The sequence below is a fragment of the Acartia tonsa genome, chromosome 15 (assembly GCF_053477335.1).
Source record: "Acartia tonsa isolate MP-2025a chromosome 15, ASM5347733v1, whole genome shotgun sequence".
NCBI lineage: Eukaryota > Metazoa > Arthropoda > Copepoda > Calanoida > Acartiidae > Acartia > Acartia tonsa.
Genome location: NC_137274.1, coordinates 25574273 through 25594378, shown reverse-complemented (window position 1 = coordinate 25594378; position 20106 = coordinate 25574273). Strand labels below are relative to the sequence as shown.

Below are 20106 nucleotides of genomic sequence, written 5' to 3'. Positions count from 1 at the left end.
TATTTATCTCAAAATATCTAATCTGAAAATCATAATGAACAGACAAACAACTCATTCTAATCTCTAGTTTCTCTATATCTATCTATTAATATTTCCAGTTTATCTGTTGATATTTTATATCTGTTATTAATTCCAATATTATTTTGATTAATTACTATAACAATTATTTCAGAACAGAACTGCTTTGGGTTAACAGAATGATTACCTACAAATGCTTTATAATCTGCATTTTTTTTTTATAAAAATTGATTATTGTATGATTCATGATTTTCAAAATAAGAATATTTAGATTTTTTCAGTTTTTTTACTTATAATTTTAATTTTGTTTCCTAGCTAGACTACTTTTAATTTACTTTGTCTGTCAGTTACAAGTCTGAAAGAGCTATTTTAACTTAAATATTGAGTCTTAAAAGATGCTTTATATTTTCTGAAACGTTTTATGGATATTTTCAATCATTGACTCTTAATATGATTTGATAGATGTTGGTTATTTTATTTAGTGTTGCTACTCTAATGATCAATTAACTATCCATAAAAGCAAAGCTCTAAAGATTGAGAATATTTCATATGGACATAAACTTTTCTAGAAGGTTAGAACTTAATAAGCAGAATATTAATTTTTATGCCTAAAAAATTGTATTACATAAATGAGATGAAAAATAATTAACCCATTAGTGATGAACCTGGTATTAAAACCCGGTTCCAGAAAATGTAAAAAAAAAAACGGTTTCCAGCTTCATAATTGCATCATTCTCAGTATGAATCCCCCCTCTACTACCCTGGCTTTCATTTCCCCCTGGAGCAGGCAGTTTTGCTTACTTCCGTTTGCCGGTATAGCTCAACAAACATGAAAATTTAGGTGAATTCCAAATACCCCTTCTAACTTTTTTGTTTTTATAGTAAAGTTGCTGATTTTTTTTGTGAAATCTAATGTTTATTGACAAGTACATCTATTTGTGAATTCGTTTCATTCAAATTATTATTTTTTATATGATTTTTTTATTGTTTTTTTACGCCCTATTAGACCCGGTTCGGCATGGCCATAAATACCTGACAGTTTTAAAACCCTGCTCGGTTTTGGTTTTATTACCCAGTTTTAACTTTTCAACCATTAAATATTTGTTTATGATTTATTATTCTTGAGCCACCCTAATCAGTATACCCTAGTAATCTCTATATGTGTCACCCAATATTGTTATGCTCTTTTTCTGATATGTAACACCCAAATTTTATATGTTCTTTTTTTGTAGTGTGTGTGTTTTAAAACTTCGACAAACGGTTTTTTTAACCGAAAACGGCGGCACATATAGCCGAAACACTAAATTTGAATTAAATCGCTTCGTATATTACTTGTAGCTCTATAGATTACATGAGGTTGTGTAGTTTTCAATTACAGATGGGATCAAAGTTCTAAAAAGTGTTCATCTCACTTTGGGCGTTCAAAAATTACATTTTTCATTTTTTTATCAAAATAACCTGGTATTTAGTAAAAAAAACCCAAAACGGGTCAAAATACCCGTTGTGCATTTATGGCCATGCCGAACCGGGTTTTTTTTGCAACTTTCCTGTGCATGCCACTAGAGCAAAACAAAAAAATTGGAATTCCGTTTTGACCATTATAAAGCTTCCCTGAGATTTTCAGCTCGATCGGCCAATAAAAGTGGCACTCGGCACTAATTGGTTAATACAGGATACTGTTTAATGACATTCTCACATTTTTAGGACTTGATTATGGAGATACTTCGCCTAAAATATTGTACCTTGTTGTTCTGGGAATCAATATTTGAAAATGAATGAATTGTCAAAAAATCTGCGTGTTTTAAAAGTACTCTTTGGTGCTGATCATATCCTTTTTAAATCGTACCTAACTGTTACAAGAATCATTCTGCAAAGTTTAAAGTTGATAAGAACTATCCCTTAGGTGTGGTTCAATCATAGGTTATAACAGACTCTAATTATAAAAAATCTTAGACTTAAAAGTAGTAAAGTTTTTTTTTGTTTGTCTACTAAGATCTCAATGACTAAACCTATGGATTTCTTCATTTTATAGTAACTTAATAGGGGTCCTGGATACATTTGGGACAGTCTTTTTTAATATTTGAATGGTTATGACTTCCAAAAAAGGTTCGTGCAATCAAAAGGTTAATTGTCTTTAGAGCATTTGACCAATATAATTTAAAATGTCTGTGTGTCCGTCTAAAAACACTTAAGCATTATTTTCTCTGCTTGTATTTAAGATAAATGGCTCGACTACTTATTTTATAGAGAAAGGGACATTTGACTGTAAATTCCAAGGATCTAAAGGGATAAGACAATGGCCAATAAATTTATGTACATTCCCAATGATGATGCACAAAATTACCCCCTTTTGTAAATTACAATTGGTAGTTAGAACGTTTAGACGCTCAACTTTGTAAACCAATCAAAATTCAACAAAAGTTCTTAGAGTTTCTAAGCCAATGAATAAGAAAACGTTATTATAAAACTTTGGGGGCTAATGTAATAATTACAGCACAATGTCCAACCCTCCCTAAAAATCATTTGTTAAAATCGATCTAAATAAAAAAAATAGGTTTTTATTTTTTTATTAATATCTTGCATCCATGTTATTTCCATTGTGGTTTCAAACCGGTTAATATCCGCCGGATAAGAATCGGTTCCTAGCCATACTGAAAAATCATACAGAGCACAATAATACAGAAAAATTATGTGTATAGTAATACAAAAAAATCATAAAATCAACACCAGTTTTGTTAAACCGGGCCTTTGGCATCTCGGGGCTAACAAAACAAGTTTTAATCTTACTATTTTTCATTTCAATATCCGCGGGAAGCTGTCTATAATACGATGTGAGAAATGGCTACTCTTTATTTATTAAATAATGTAAATCACAACACTGTTTTAGTCTAAATCGTATTGTAATTCTATAAAATTATTATCCTTAGAACTTTCATAATAAATTTTTTAGCGGCATTTGCGCTTGTCCACTTGTCATCAATAACTGTCGCAACTTTTATTATTAAAAACAAAATCTTTCAATATTTTTTTTGAAAAATCCACCAATTCAAAAATTTGTACCAAATAATTTTCAAACATTTTTAAAACAAAATTTGGAAGATTTTAAAGATTATTTTATTTTTGAATTAAACAAAAGTTGCATCGTCTTATCATAAATAAACAATATAACAGAGGTACCATAAAATAGTTTTTAAAAATATGAAAAATATTTTCCAGTTTGGCTTTGAAACCGATCAATGTGGTCAATTAAGTTGAGTGTCTAAACCTTTAAACCACCAATTTTTATCTACAGAAGAAATAATTTTGTGTATTATCATTAGGGATGTACATCAATAAGGGGCCATTGTCTTATCCCTTTAGATCCCTGACTTTAAATATACGGCGACTCTGTCTTGAAGTAATACTACACCGGCAGTGTGTGTGTGTGTGTGTATGTGTGTGTGTGTGTGTGTTGTTTAGTCAACGTTTAACAAGTGAAAAAAGGCAATTTTATTGACAAAAACAGCATTCTATATTAATTAATAATTGATTATAAATTATTAAAAACTATTATATAAAGTAGAAAGGTTTTTTTTTGTCTGTATCATAAAATATCTATAACTACTGAACCGATTAGTGTTCTCCAATTATATAGGGGGGGGGGGGGGAAGGTTTTAAGCTATTTAATTTTATATCTTGGTTTTTATATGCTAGAAGCACATAACCACCGATTTGGTGTCCCTTTTAAGACCGTGAATCTTTTTTTATGCAGGGATCTAAAGGGATAAGACAATTGCCGATAAATTGGTGTACATCCCCAATGATGTAACACACCAAATAACATCTTCCGTTGCGTAAAATTAGTGGTTGAAACGTGTAACCATTCAACTTCATAAACCAAACAATCAAAACTCAATCAAGTCCCCAAATTTTTTAAGCAAACAAATAAGAAAACGCTGTTATAAAACTTTAGGGACTAGTGGGATCGAATAAACAGCCCAATGTCCCATCCCCAGCTTTTTTCTTTATGGGTTATGAATTGTTAACAATTAATTTATCCATTTATCCCCTTTAAAAAAGTTAAAAACATGCCCTAGATTTGTAGAAATCTTTACTGCGAGTAAAGAATATAACCATATCAATTTAATTAGCAGTTACTAGAAGTACTTTTATCTAAGTGTTATAAATATAAATATGAATATCAAATATAATAATGTGTTCTTATTTGTTGGCTTGATAACTTTGGGGCTAATTCCAGCTTAATCCATAAAGTAATTTTTAGCTGTTGTTGGGGTCAACGTACACTTAGTAAAATTGACGACCTTTTTTATCTGCCTCCCAATTATGATTTAATATATAATTTACTTGATGGTTATACCTTATTCTTTGGTTGGTTCATTTAGTTGAGTGTACAAACGTTTCAACTACTAATTTCAATCTACAGAGGAGTTAACTTTGTGTGTCATCATTGGAGATGTATATCATTATATCGGGCATTGTCTTATCCCTTTAGATCCTTGTTAGTTTTCAAAACCTACCTACCAAAAAAGTAGTGAAATGCATTTTTTATATATATAATATAAAAGGTACTTATTTTATTTTTCAGAAATATATGCTTATTAATAATGTATTGAAGAAAAACAAATTCAAAAGCTTAACAGAAAAATTGCTTGAAGGTAACATCCACTTCATAAAGTAACAGGATGTCTGTGTGTCTGTTCTAAACGCTTAAGAAATAGAGTATTTGTCGGACCTGTCAATTTAGAATTTTCGTAAAATTCTACCTACTATTTACAGGTAGGTAGGTAGGTACAATTTGAACATTAACATGTTTAAAATGGATGTACGGACTTTCTGGTAACGATTATGGAGTTGTTACGCTATCTAAATCGTTCCTTAAAACTGCAGGAATCACCATGCAAGGTCTAGCATGCCTAAGATAAAGAATAAAGCTATGGGCTGTTAATTACACTAGTCCCCTAAAGTTTTTTATAATCACATTTTCTTGTTCTTGGAATTAGCTAAAAAGCTTGGTTTCTTATAGGTATCAAATTTTGTTTGTTTGCTTTATTATATTAAGTGTTCAAACGATTTCAAGCTCTAATACCTAGTAATCTACAGAAGGGGTAATTTTGTGCATCATCATTTGGGATCATTTAGGATTTATAGACCATTGTCTTATCCATTTAGATCCCTGAGTTTTATAGTTATTTATCGCCTCGTATTATAGACAGTTATCCGCGGATATTATGACTGAGAACTGGTTCTAATCCAGTGGATTATCTAGAATGCTGCTACGGCCACTATTCTGGAGGCAAGGTGGTGGGAGAAAGGAATGTTAATAACACTAGTCCCCAAAGTTTTATAATTACATATTCTTGTTCTTGAGATTACCTAAAAACTTTTATCAAATTTTGATTGGTTAATTCATAAAGTCGATTGTTCAACCGTTTTCAACCACTAATTTAATCTACAGAAGGGTAATTTTGTGTATCATCATTTAGAATGCCTGCAAGCCACTATTCTGGAGGCGAGATGGGGGAAGAAGGGGATGAAGATTTGTTGCACCAACTATCACAGGACCTAGACCTGCAACAATTTGCCAACGATGCCTCATATCAGGTTAGTTATTTATCCAGAGAGAGAGGGGACAATGGGCTGTTTATTACACTAGTTCCAAAAGTTTTATAAGAACGTTTGCTTATTCGTTGGCTTAACAAGTTAACTTCTTTGGCGAATTTTGATTGGTTGGTTACCTCAAACGTTTTAACAACTAATTTTAATCTATAGATGGGGTAATTTTGTGTTTCATCATAGGGGAAGAACATAAATTTATCGGTAATTGTCTTATCCCTTTAGATCATTTTTATTTATTGCACCGCCGTATTACAGACAGCTTTCCGCGGTTATTAAAATGATAAACTATACAATTAAAACAAATTGGTGTTAATTTTATTTTAACTTTCATGGAAAATTGTCTGTGATACGATTTTTCAGCATGGCAGAGAATCGGCTCTAATCCAGCGGATATTAATCGATTTCAAAGCCATACTGGATAGGTATATAGTTTTTTTTCATTAGAACATATATTTTTTATTTTTCACCTTAAAAAAATTAAAACAAAACTGTAAACACCAAAGATATGGGGGAAAGTGTGAATATAAAACTAGCCAAAAACCTGCTTTTAAGCAGTCCGACAGCCAGGGGTGTTATATAGTTAATTATGCTCCATAATGATGGGAATGTTGACAAGAAGTTTCAGCCAAGAAAATCACATTTCCTCCATAGCTAAGGGACGGAATGACAGACGGACGAACAGAAATAGTGAATTATATTAGAACATATTAGTGATGGGAATCCGGATCCGGAATCGGAATCCGGAATCCGCCCAATTTTTGGCCAATTTTGGAATCCGAATCCGGATCCGGAATCCGTTTTTTATAGCGGATTCCGGATTCTAAATTGGTAGGCTAAAATTACCGTCTATTTTCTTACAACTCCCTCTGTTTGAAGGCAAAGATAAAAAAAAATTTCTACATAACAAATTTTAATAATTACTAATGTGATGTAAATGTTTTAGTTATGCTGGAAGTCAACACTTTAAACAAATCAAGGCTTCAACTAAGTAACATAGTGATAAATTAACGAAAAAAGCTATCCCTCTGTGACGGACGGCCTTTTAAAATACTGCTAGAATCCGGAATCCGAATCCGGAATCCGCCAAAAATAAGAATCCGGAATCCGCAAGAATCCGTCACTTTTTTTGACGGATTCCTTCAGAATCCGGAATCCGAATCCGGCCCAAAAATTCGACGGATTCCCATCCCTAGAACATATAACATATCCTTTTCTCTTTTTTTTGAAATACTGATTCCTTAGACGTTTCTACTTATTCTTATAAGCGAAGCATATCTATAATCAAGTCCTATGTAAAAAATCCTAAAAATGTAGGCATGTCCTAAAACAGAATACTGTATTTACTCAATTTTGCAACAAGTTTACTTACAATTTTAAATAAAGGTACTAAGAAAGAGAGGGAATGTCTGATTGAGCCAATAGGAGAATCGCATCGGAATTTACATTGGATCTCATTGGTTGAAATTATGTACACATTTTCCTACGAAGGCATGTTTTTTTTCATTTCATACATACATAAAAGTCAGCTGTTAACAGTATATTTTCTTAATAGAAAGCTTTGCGGAATCAGAATTAATTGCCCAAAAATTTCGTTTACAATTTGAAAGCTTGAAACAAAGTTGGATTCTTAAAAAAAAAGTTAGGCTGGCAACTCGCTGGTGAGGCAAAATTATTTTTGTGAAAAATCCTCCAAAATCGAATAAAAAAATTTACAAAAATGAAATAAAATCTTAAGAGGGTTATTAACATATGATTTTGTTTAATTTTTGTAGATTTTTAATGTGCTTTTGGATGATTTTTCACAAAAATAATTTTGCCTCACTATCGAATAGCGAGTCTATCATTTTTTAAGAATCCACATCAGCTTGAGTCGAAAGTAAACAATACTTTTGTCTGCTAGGAATGTTCTCTCTTAGATTTGACGAAAAAAGGGTTCACAATATTCTTCTACTCTTCTATTTCTATTCAATTTTATTAGACTTATGCATTTATATTCTGCTTATTTATTTCTGACACTCTACATGTGTTAATTTTTATTTGTCTAACCGTTTCAAAGCTTCGCTTTTATGGATAATGTCATCCTTGTTTGTTAAAGGGGGGGGGGGGGGGTTTAATGCAACCATCTCGTAATCAGCGAGCAAATGGCACTTAGAACTCAAATTTCCATCTGAAATTTTGCATGAGTAATCCTTGGTAGGTCTATTTTCCCTAAATCGAACGACTGAGCCGCACGCCGTTACTTTTCCAACTTTTTGTTCGATTTAGGGAAAATAGACCTACCAAGGATTACTCATGCAAAATTTCAGATGGAAATTCGAATTCTAAGTGCCATTTGCTCACTGATTATGAGATGGTTGCATTAAACCCCCCCCCCCCCCTAAATTTATGGTTGTATGGAAAAAAATTACTCCTCCTTTAGATTACAATTTTATTAAGTTGAATGTTTAAACGTTCTAACCACTAATTTTGATCTAAAGAAGTAATAATTTTGTGCATCATCATTGGGTATGTACATCAATTCATCTACCATTGTCTTTTCCCTTTAGATCCCTGAGTTTTATATATTTATAAATAGCATAGTATCATAGACAGCAGTCCGGGGTTAATATACGAATAGTATGGCCGAGAACCGGTTCTCATCCAGCGGATATTATTCAGGATGAAGAGATGTTGACAGGAATGATGGAGTTTGATCTCCACGGACTGCAGGACCAAATTTTTCCAGGTAAACATTTTTTTGGTACCCAAAGTTTTAAAACAAAACCTTGGGTACCTACTTTTGTTTATCATAATTGTAGGTTCTTTCTACATTTAAGATCTTTTCCAGTATGGCTTCCAAACCGATTAATATCCGCAGGATTAGAACCAGTTTGGTCATCCATACTGAAAAAAAACATGTATAGCATTGTATTGCTGACATTTTTCCACGAATATTGAAATAAAAGTCATAGAATTTATAACAGTTTTATTAGCCAGGGCCTTCCCTTGGGTCTAACAAAACTGGTATTAATCGCATAATTTTTTATTTTAATATCCACGGAAAGCTGTCTATAATGTGATAAATAACTATTACGTCATTTTATAGGTACCCCTCCCACATATTTTTCGATTATTTTTTCTCTCAAGGAGGGGAAATAAACTTGAAAAATGTTTACAGGTCTTTTTATTTCTTCATTTTATCCCTCCCCCCCTCCGTTTAATAGGGGATCCCATGCAGAATTATACACCCCTGCAATTTTAAGTCTAGTTTTACACTTCTCCGTTCACCCCCCCCCCCTTTCTTCATCTTTCCCCCTTCTGCAACAATTTCATTCGCGGATTTTCCTCTTTTTACTTGACGGATTTATTTTCTCTATTATTGATTTTATGAATCTAATCTATCTATCTATCTATAATTGCAGAGCTCAGCTGTGGAGAGAGTGGTTACGGGGAGAGTGTCAAATCTTATCTATCTATCTATCTATCTATCTATCTAAATATCTATCTATCTATCTATCTATCTATCTATCTATCTATCTAAATATCTATCTATCTATCTCTAATTGCAGAGCTCAGCTGTGGTGAGAGTGGTTACGGGGAGAGTGTCAAATCTTATCTATCTATCTATCTAAATATCTATCTATCTAAGTATCTATCTATCTATCTATCTATCTATCTATCTATCTATCTATCTATCTATCTATCTATCTATCTATCTATCTATCTATCTATCTATCTATCTATCTATCTATCTATCTATCTATCTATCTATCTATCTAAATATCTATCTATCTATCTAAATATCTATCTATCTATCTCTAATTGCAGAGCTCAGCTGTGGAGAGAGTGGATACGGGGAGAGTGTCAAATCTGAACCGGATTCTCCCTTCCCCCCCAGTTCACCAACAGACTCGGACCATAGGTAGGTTGTTGTTGTTGTTGTTGTGGAGCTGCTTGATTTTGTTGTGGCTTCGCGGAGCCGCCACTGAAAAAAAAACGGATCCGTCTCCTACCTAAAATCAAAAAACTCATTTAAACATTTTTTTCCATGTCTATTTTTTACTTCTAAAAGTCCAATTAATAAATAAAAGTGGGGAGAGGTTTAATGCAACCATCTCGTAATCAATATGCAAATGACACTTGATACGCAAATGATCCTTGGTAGATTTTTTTCCCTGAAATTAAACAAACAGTTGGAAAAGAACAGTTGGCGGCCCAGCCCTATCTACACATCATACTCTTGGCCTCTGCTAGGCTGCCGCCAGCTGTAACTTTTCCACCACAGGACCAGTAGGTATATTCCCTGGAGAGTTGAGCTCAATCGGTTCAGTGGTTACTGAGATCTTAAGCTTCAGACAGACAGACGTCATTCTTCTTTGTATTACCTATAGATTATGAAAAAGGGGGAGGTAGGTTGTGCTAAAATTTCGTAAAGGTGTAAGGCTAAAAAACATTTCAGTAAAACGATTATCTTCACTAAATATTTATGTATAAAAAATGTTGTCTATGGTTCTAGACACATATTTAGTGAATATTATCGTTCTACTACTGTTTTTAAGCCTTAAAACTCACACTTTTACGGATTTTTGCACAACATACCTCCCCCTCTTTAAGTGACAGCACAAGCAACAGCCGACGCAACAGTCCACCGCTATCCCCACAACAATCCATATTCTCGCCGCCACCGCCACAGCTCCCGCCGCCAGCCCAGTTCATCAGCTACTCTGCCGCCATACATACGCCAAGCCGCCCTGTGCCCGCCGCGGTGAATGCCCAACAAAGCACTGCTAAGGAATTGATAATTTCATATGCTTGCTTTCAGGGATCTAAAGGGATAATGGCCGATAAATTGTTGTACATCCCCAATCATGATACACTATTACCACTTCTTAAAACTTGTGTTTGAAATGTTAGAACACTCAACTTAATGAAGTCCCCAAAGTTGTGAAGCCAACCAATAAGAAAATGTTATTATAAAACTTTGGGGATTAGTGTAATTAATAGCCCATTGTCTCCTCCCTTTCTAGGTTGTTTTACAAAGCACCGATAAGGAATTTATGATTTTAAATTGTTACTATATATCACCTTACATCCTTAATACAATTACACAACGCATTAAAAATTAGAACAGTCTCAATGGCGCTAGTATCCAAACTCAAATAATAAGTCAAAATAAGAAAAATTGCAACAGTACCCAAAGTCTAAATAATAAGCCAAAAAAAGAAAAATTACAATGGTTACCTATAGTACCCAAAGTAAAAAAAAACCATAAAAATAAAATTATCTGTTTCATCAGTTGCCCATACCTAAAATAAAACGCCCTGTACCTACCTTGCAAAATTTACAACAAGCCACAGGTTTGTAGATAGATAGATAGATAGATAGATAGATAGATAGATAGATAGATAGATAGATAGATATATAGATAGATAGATAGATAGATAGATAGATAGATAGATAGATAGATAGATAGATAGATAGATAGATAGATAGATAGATAGATAGATAGATAGATAGATAGATAGATAGATAGATAGATAGATAGATAGATAGATAGATAGATAGATAGATAGATAGATAGATAGATAGATAGATAGATAGATAGATAGATAGATAGATAGATAGATAGATAGATATGTAGATAGATAGATAGATAGATAGATAGATAGATAGATAGATAGATAGATAGATAGATAGATAGATAGATAGATAGATAGATAGATAGATAGATAGATAGATAGATAGATAGATAGATAGATAGATAGATAGATAGATAGATAGATAGATAGATAGATAGATAGATAGATAGATAGATAGATAGATAGATAGATAGATAGATAGATAGATAGATATGTAGATAGATAGATAGATAGATAGATAGATAGATAGATAGATAGATAGATAGATAGATAGATAGATAGATAGATAGATAGATAGATAGATAGATAGATAGATAGATAGATAGATAGATAGATAGATAGATAGATAGATAGATAGATAGATAGATAGATAGATAGATAGATAGATAGATAGATAGATAGATAGATAGATAGATAGATAGATAGATAGATAGATAGATAGATAGATATACAGATAGACAGATAGACAGATAGACAGATAGACAGATAGACAGATAGACAGATAGACATATAGATAGACAGACAAACAGACATTTATTAAGATAGATAAATATATAATACATTTATCAAGGTAGATATATAGAAATAAAACATTTAGCTAGGTAGGTAGAAAGCCATATAGACAAACATTTAGCTAGCTAGGTAGAAAGCCATTATATAGACAAACATCTAGCAAAGAAGATAGGACAGAACGATATACATTTAGCTAGGTAGATAGATAGCTGGATATACATTTATCAAGATTGTTAGACAGACAGACATTTAGATGTACACTGTAACTTTGTTAAAAGTACCCAAAGTTTTACTTCCAACGATTTAGATAAAGTACTTTGGGTTCCATCCAGTTTAATTTACAATTCATTGTCTCGTCCCTCCTTGAATCATAGTGTATTTGTTACAGACAGACCTAGACGAATTTTAGAATAGTTATTTATCGCATCGTATTATAGACAGCTTTTTGCGGATATTAAAATGAAAAATATTAGGTATAAAACAAGTTTTTCGGTTTTAATATCATGATTTTCATCTTAATATTCGTGGAAAATTGTCTGTGCCGATGCTATACCTAATTTTTCAGTATGGCTGACTGGAATGGTTTTAATCCAGCGGATATTAATCGGTTTCTTTGAAGCCATACTGGAATAGGTTTTTCTCGCATCGTATTATAAACAGCTTTCCGCGGATATAGAATGTACAATTATAAGATTAAAACCAGTTTTTTTTAGCCCCGAGGTGCCGAAGGCACGGGCTTAAAAAACTGGTTTTAATCTTATGATTGTACATTTTTATATTCATAGAAAGCTGGATATATTACGATGATAGACATAGTTTTTTTGTATGGATTAGATCCGGCTCTTATCCACCGGATTCGAATGAATAAGAGAAAAGAGGTTCTCTTTTTAATAACCTTTTTAAAAGTATCCAAAGTTTTAATAATATTCATTTATTATTTCAGCACCCATTGTCTTGACCTTGGGGACGGATGGAAGGTATTACACCACACCAACTTCTATTATAGGTAAAAATAGTCTAAAACCTGCTAAAAAGCGGTCCGACCGCCATTGATGTTTTATAGTTAATTGTGCTCGTTAATAATAGAAATGTTGTCAAAAACTTTCAACTTTCTATCTTTTATAGGAGCTGAGTAAATTCCATTTCCCCTATAGCGTTACAGACTGACTGACGGACAAAGTGAATCATAGAGTAGCTTCGCTACTAAAAAAGACTTTCACTGATAGACCAGGGATCTAATAGGATAAGACAATGGCCGTTAAATTGATGTACATTCCCAAAATTACCCATTTTGTAGATTAAAATTAGCGGTTGAAACATTTTACACTGAACTAAAGGAACGAACCAAGCAAAATTGATTAAAGTCCCCAAAGTTGCACCTAAAGCAACAAATAAAATAATGTCATTATACCTATCCCTGCCAAGAGAAATGACAAAAAAATCTAAAGGGGGGGGCGAAAGTGACACTTTTTGAAACCAAAACTAAAAGTCAAAGGAACTCAACTAAAAAAAAGAGTTACAGGTCTGAGATTTTGCATGGCAGTTGCTTTATAGGGGTACAATATGGAACTGTGAAGAAACGGCGGCGCAACCGCCGAAAACCGCCGAGAAAAGGCAAAAAAAATTTCGGCGGGAAATAATGTCATTATACCTATCCCTGCCAAGAGAAATGACGAAAAAAATCTAAATTTTTTAATATTCGGGAGACTTTAACGTAACATAAAGAGGTATTGAAACATAAAGAAATATCGTAGAGATTTTAACTAACAAAAACATTTAAAGTGCCACTAGAGGCCTCTAGGGGCGTAGCCGCTAGTTTTAAGATCTACCAACTGATTTTTTTGGCGAATATTCCCTTTATTATCAAAGTGCATCCCAGTAGTTGAGTTACTTTGACCGTTTTTCTGTCGGTCAAGCTGAGCTAAGGATAAATAATTTATTTTTTGATTGTCAAATTATCGCATACTAGCGGCTACGCGCGTCTAGATGCCTCTAAACTGTAAACGTTTATTTCATGTCTTTGTTGCATTCAAGTCCTTAGGTAATTTTCGATTTTTGTGATTTCTCTTGGGTGGGTTGTGGTACAATTCCCCAAAATAATTATAAACCTTCCCGGGAACTATAAGGAGCTACCCTGTTAAGGAGAACCAGATTGGTTCAGCGGTTAGCGAGATCCTTCTAAACAAACAGACAGATAAACATCCTGTTACTTTATTATAAGGATAGTACCTGAACATCTGGTCAATAATTTACTTTATCTGTTGGTGCTTCGCTACTTATGGATGTTACTATACGCGACATGTTTTTTCATTATGGATCAAAGGTGGATTCATAAAAAAATTAGGGTAGCTGATCGCTGGTGGGGCAAAATTATTTTTGTGAAAAATCCTCCAAAATCGCACAAAAAATCTACAAAAATCATAAAAGGGTTATTAACATAAGATTTTGTTGAATTTTTGTAGATTTTTTATGTGATTTTGGAGGATTTTTTTTACAAAAAAACAATTTTGCCTCACTAGCTGGCAGCGACCATTATTTTTTTTAAAGAATCAGCCTCAGAATATTTATTAGATTCGGAGCTATCATAAAAAAACATGTCTTGTACAGTTTTAAAATAAGATTCATATAGTCCATAAAAACAGAATAATAGTTACCTAGGTACTTAATAATCGAATTGTGTGTAGACAAGTTTGCCGCGGCTATTAAAATATAAAGAAATTTTATAAAAATCAAGATTTATAACGAATGAAAAATTGTCTGTAATACGTTATGAAACCTAATTTTTCAGCATGGCTTAGAACTGATTGTAATTTAGCGGATTTTAATAGGATTCCAAGACATTCTAAAATTTATTTTCCAGTATGTCTTCGAAACCAATTAAAATTCACTTGATTAGAACCGGTTTTTAGCCATACTGAAAATCCTCTATAACATTGTATTACAAACAATTTTCTTCATTTCAATATCCGAGAAAGCTGTCTTCTATAATACGATGCGATAAATTCTTATGATAAAGTGAAAGGATCTCCGTTTGCCTGTCTGTCGCTAACCACTGAACCAATATGGTTCACCTTTACAGGGTAGCTTCTCATAGATCCTGGTAAATTTTATAACTAATTTTTTTTTTTTTTTTTTGGGGGGGGGGTACCGACCGCCAACTTACATTGAAAAAAATGACCCCTCCAAAAATTTGTTTTACCTTTTTTAAAAAAAAAATACAATTGAAAATGAGGGGAGGGTTGACTTCCTCCCCCCTCCCATCGCCTTAATTACCCCTATAGGCCTCTAGGGAGCGTAGCCGCTAATAATCATTTATATTTTAGTCAAGAGTGAGACGAACAACAGTTATCAGTATCAAAACATCACTACAGGCATAAAATTAATTAATATCCGCTGGATTAGAACCGGTTCTCAATAGTACTATCCGCATAATATCCGCGGAAAGCTGTCTATAATACGATGTGATAAAGAAATATTTAAAACTTAGGGATCTAAAACTATAAGTCAAAGACCAATAAATTGAAATACATTCCCAATGATAATACACAAGATTACCTTTTCTGTAGATTATAATTAGTGGTTGAAACGTTTAAAACTAAATGAACCAACAAATCAAAATTCAATAAAAGTCCGCAAGTATGTTAAGCTAACGAATAAGATAACATTATTATAAAACTTTGGGGACTAGTGTAATAAACAGCCCAATGCCCCCTCCCTCCCTCTCTGGATTTAATCCCCTAGAGGTTTCTATAATCAGTTTTATGAATGTATAGGAGAATTAAATACACAGCTGACAGCACAATTAAATTCAGGCATAGGTCTTCTTTATAGCATAAAACCAGCGCAATACTTTTAAAAAAACAGCCAGGGGTGTATTATATTTTGCATTGGGTCCCCGGCTAAGACTCTAGGGGGCTTGGTGTCGCTTCGGGTTCTAGATCTTTCTCCACGCACCTTGAAACATACACCGCTTATGATTGCGGTGTAAAGCGTCCATTCGCCCATCAGACAACCAACTCTCTGAGATGCACGACCTTTGTCTGAAAAGTCCCAACTGTGCATGGTAACGAGTTGTGCCTATTTTGGGCCAAGGCATTCCCCCCACTCTTAACTATTTACATCGCGCATCTGACATAGTAGCAGTGGGAACCATTTTTAACGTCTTTAGTTAGGACGCGGTGTCGGGCCGAGATTAGAACCTATCCCCTTCCCGACGACGAGCGGATGCGCTACGTGTTGAGCCCTGCTAAAGGGGGGTTGTTCTGAAAACATGAAACATAAAAAAAAACTAGAAAAATATATGGGAAGTGGAAAAAAAAGAATACCTATAAAATAAAGAGAACTCAAAATATTTTTCTCAATGCTTTTTAAAAACCATCCCAATATTTTTTAAAAAAAACAGCCTAAAACCATCGCAATATGGTTTAAAAACAGCCTAAATCCATCGCAATGTGGTTAAAAGACAGGTTAATACCATCCAAATACTAAATAAACAGCCTGAAACAATCCAAATATCTTTATTAAAACAGCCTAAAAACCAACCATTATTTTAAAAAACAGCCTAAAACCTCCTAACGAAGTAAAGAAGACCAAAATTACCTCAGTACCTCACCTGAACCCGGTGGCGGGTACCCAAAATCAGCTGATCCCAACGACGGGTACCCAAAGTCACGTGACGCGTCCTGCAGCTCCACCAACTATTGCTCACAATTCAGAAGAGGTTAGTCTACATATTTTAAAACGATTAATATCCGCTGGATTATAGCCGGTTCTCAGCAATACTATCCGGATAATGTCCGCGGAAAGCTGTCTATAATACGATGTGATAAATCTCTGTAAAACGCAGGGATCTAAAGGGATAACACAATGGCCGATAAATTGATGTACACCCCCAATGATTCTATAGTAAATTACCCCGTCTGAAGATTACAACTAGTGGTTAAAAAGTTTGGACACTCAAATTCATAAACTAACCAATAATAATCCATTAAAAGTCCCCAAAGTGGTTAGGCCAACTACGAATAAGAAAACGTTATTATAAAACAGCCCATTGTCCCCTCTCTCTTTTGAGAAGTTAGTCTTATCTTCTTATAATAAAGTAATAGGAAGTCTATCTGTCTGTTTGTTTGTCTGTTTCTCTATCTGTCTGTCTGAAGCTTAAGATCTCGGTAACCACTGAACCGATTGGGCTCTACTCTTCAGGGAATATACCTACCTACTGATTTCATTTTTTAGGTACCAAATTTGTTTTGTTAAATTACCTTTTCGGCCGAAACCACTAGTCCTTATAATAAAGTAACAGGATCTTTGTGTGTATCTGTTTGTACCGAAGGATCTCTCTAACCGCTGAACCAATATGGTTCTCCTTTGCAGAGTAACTTAGCAGAGGTCTCTAGAAAAAAAATTACCACCAACCCCCCCCCCCCCCCCGCTAAAAAAAGTAAAAAAAAATTGTAAAACTAAAATTATTAGGTATTAATTTTATGTTTTTTATTTTAATATTTGTTAAAATTGTCTATAATACGATTCAAAAACAATATTTTACAGTATGGCTGAGAACTGGTTCTAATCTAGCGGCACCTCGGGGATAAAATACACTGAATTTACTCTTACTAGCGGCTGCGCCCCTAGCATCTAGGGGCTCTATATTCGAAGGAATATGGAAGGGCACAAAAATAGACGAAAACCATACCTACCCACACTTTTTATAAGGATAAAATAGCCTAAAACCATCCCAAGACCTAAAATTAGCTTCACTGTTAAGGAGGACCTTATCGGTTCAGCGGTTAGCGAGATCCTTCACTACACCCAAAAAAAACTTACTACTTTATATATTAGGATAGTTTTACATTTTTGTAACCGCGTAAAGCTGTCTATAATACGATGTGATAAAAAAACTAGGGTTGGGCCAGATATCCGGTCTGGCCCAATATCCGGCCGGATACCGGATATTTTAACTATCCGGTTACATGATATCCGGCTGATTTTTGACGCCGGATATCCGGTTATCCGGCCTGATATCCGGTAATTTGTCGGATATCGAACGTTTGCCAGATATTTGGCCGGAACCGGATATCCGGCATTGGAAATCAGCCGGATATCCGGTATCCGGCCAAAAAAGTATCCGGCCCAATTCTAAGAAAAAACTATTTTTTTTCAGTTACGGAATTTGAAGCGGCAGCAGCGAATGATCAAAAACCGCGAGAGCGCCTGTATTTCCAGGGATGGAGGGCACATGCTTATAAAAACTTTGGGTACTATGGTTATAAAACTTTGGGTACCAGTGTAATTTAAATTTCACCCGCGACCGTGGCTCAACACGTAGCGCATCCGCTCGTCGTCGGGAAGGTGTTAGGTTCGAATCTCGGTCCGACACCGCGTCATAACTAAAGACGTTAAAAATGGTTCCCACTGCTACTATGTCAGATGCGCGACGTGAATAGTTAGAGTGGGGGGAATGCCTTGGCCCAAAACAGGCGCAACTCGTTACCACGCACAGTTAGGACTTCTCAGACAAAGGTCGTGCATCACAGAGAGTTGGTTGTCTGCAATGTACTGTACCACGGGTATGAGGTGAAGGACCAAGAGTCTGGCCTTGAGTTGACAAGTTGACTGTTCAGTCCAGGTGCAACTCACCCATACGACATTAGCATTAGCAAGCAATTTAAATTTCAATGTCCCCTTCCTTGTTGGGTAAATTCAGTAGAAGTACCAAAATATTCGAGTCAACGAATTAAAATAACATGGTTATAAAACTTGGGTACTATGGTCACAAAACTTTGAGTACCAGTGTAATTTATAGTCCAATCGAGGGCAATTGAAGCAATTCAACCACTCATTGTATTCTACATAAGGCGTAATTTGTGTATCATCATTGGGGATTAAACGTTTAAACACCCAACTAATGGAAACAACCAATCAAAATTTAACTAAGGTTCCCATAATTGTTTATTACGTGTACTAGTCCCCAAAGTTTTATAACTACGTTTTCTTATTCGTTAACTTATCAACTTTGGGGACTAAAGTGAATTATGATTGATTGATAAATTGAGTGTTTAAACGTTTCAACTACTAGTTTTTTTTATCTACAGGTGTCCAAACGTTTCAACCACTAATTTTAATCTATTTCGAAGGGGTAATTTTGTTTATCATTAAGGATATATGTTATGTATCATTTTATAGGCCATTGTCTTATCCCTTTAGATTCCTAAGCTGGATCTTTAAATAATTTCAATGGTGCGCCAAATTGGGATGCGCCGAATTTCAGCCTATCACAGCGCGGCCTTTTTGTAAAATGCTGTGCTCTCATTGGTGGAAAGTTGGCTCACCCCGATTTGGCGCGCCATGGAAATGATTTAAAGATCCAGCTCTGGAAACATGACGATATTTGTTGATACTTGTTATTTTGAATTGTACGTCCCCCAATGATGATCCACAAAATTACCCCATCAAATGTTATTATAAAACTTTGGGGACTAGTGTAATAAATAGCCCATTGTCCCCTCTCTCACTGGTAGAAAGAAGAAAAAGGAATATGTGACATCTTTGGAGGAACAGCTCAAACTTCTGGCAGAGGTTAGTTCATACACTTATGGACAGATAGATGGACATACTGACATATATACAAACACTGTCTGTCTATAACTTTCTTTATGTCTGTTTGTTTACCTATCAGTCTGTCTGTTTGTTTGTATGTCTGTCTGTCTGTCTAGCTGTCTTTATATCTGTCTTTTAATCTACCCACTAGATTATATTAGATGTAATTTTCAGTTTCCTTAAATGTAAGAAGAATGCAGTAATATGTATTCACACATTGTTTTCATACAGGCCATATATCTAGGAAAACAACCTGCTACGTCTGGAGAATAACAGATTACAAGAACGAGTGTCACAACTAGAGGTGGAGAAATTTTCTTGGCCAACAAATATTGGAAACAGGTCAGTTCCCAATGATTATGAACAAAATTAACCCTTTTTTAATAAGAGTGTTGGCAGGTCTGTATCCAAAATAAGAGATAGAGGGGACAATGTGCTGATTATTACACTAGAATGTACATCAATTTATTGGCCATTGTCTTATCCCATTAGATCCCAATATTTTTAATATATATATATATATATATAGCATAGTATTATAGACAGCTCTCCGTGGATATTATGCGGATAGTATTACTTAGAACCGGTTCTAATCCAGCGGATATATTTCAGTACTGTGCACGCCAAGAAAGCCACGGCCCTGTTTGGTATTCTCTTCCTTGTGGGACTTAACTTTAGTAACCTCAGGTATTTTGATGTCAGCCATTTTGTCATGTGATCAAAAATCAGCCAGAAAACCTCGGGT

General features: G+C 34.3%; 2 protein-coding genes across 5 annotated transcripts in view; both read left to right on the top strand.

Moving 5' to 3' along the window:
* LOC145307174 (uncharacterized) overlaps window positions 1-233 on the top strand; it is a 30499-nt gene extending 30266 nt beyond the window's left edge. The window contains exon 10 of the mRNA XM_080149526.1: window positions 173-233. The gene's annotated coding sequence lies outside the window, so the exon portion shown is untranslated. The remainder of the gene's footprint in view (window positions 1-172) is intronic.
* A 4368-nt stretch (window positions 234-4601) lies between these two features.
* LOC145307473 (uncharacterized) overlaps window positions 4602-20106 on the top strand; it is a 28752-nt gene continuing 13247 nt past the window's right edge. For 3 of the 4 annotated variants that reach the window (XM_080149919.1, XM_080149920.1, XM_080149918.1), the window contains exons 1-14: window positions 4602-4673; window positions 5502-5619; window positions 8293-8359; window positions 9442-9535; window positions 10228-10405; window positions 10910-10970; window positions 12709-12771; window positions 15089-15136; window positions 15539-15583; window positions 16370-16485; window positions 17926-17987; window positions 19283-19340; window positions 19606-19703; window positions 19974-20048. In XM_080149919.1, coding sequence (XP_080006045.1) covers window positions 5503-5619; window positions 8293-8359; window positions 9442-9535; window positions 10228-10405; window positions 10910-10970; window positions 12709-12771; window positions 15089-15136; window positions 15539-15583; window positions 16370-16485; window positions 17926-17987; window positions 19283-19340; window positions 19606-19703; window positions 19974-20048 — 1082 coding nt within the window. In that variant the 5' untranslated portion in view covers window positions 4602-4673; window position 5502. The remainder of the gene's footprint in view (window positions 4674-5501; window positions 5620-8292; window positions 8360-9441; window positions 9536-10227; window positions 10406-10909; window positions 10971-12708; window positions 12772-15088; window positions 15137-15538; window positions 15584-16369; window positions 16486-17925; window positions 17988-19282; window positions 19341-19605; window positions 19704-19973; window positions 20049-20106) is intronic. The other variant, XM_080149921.1, reaches the window with a different exon arrangement.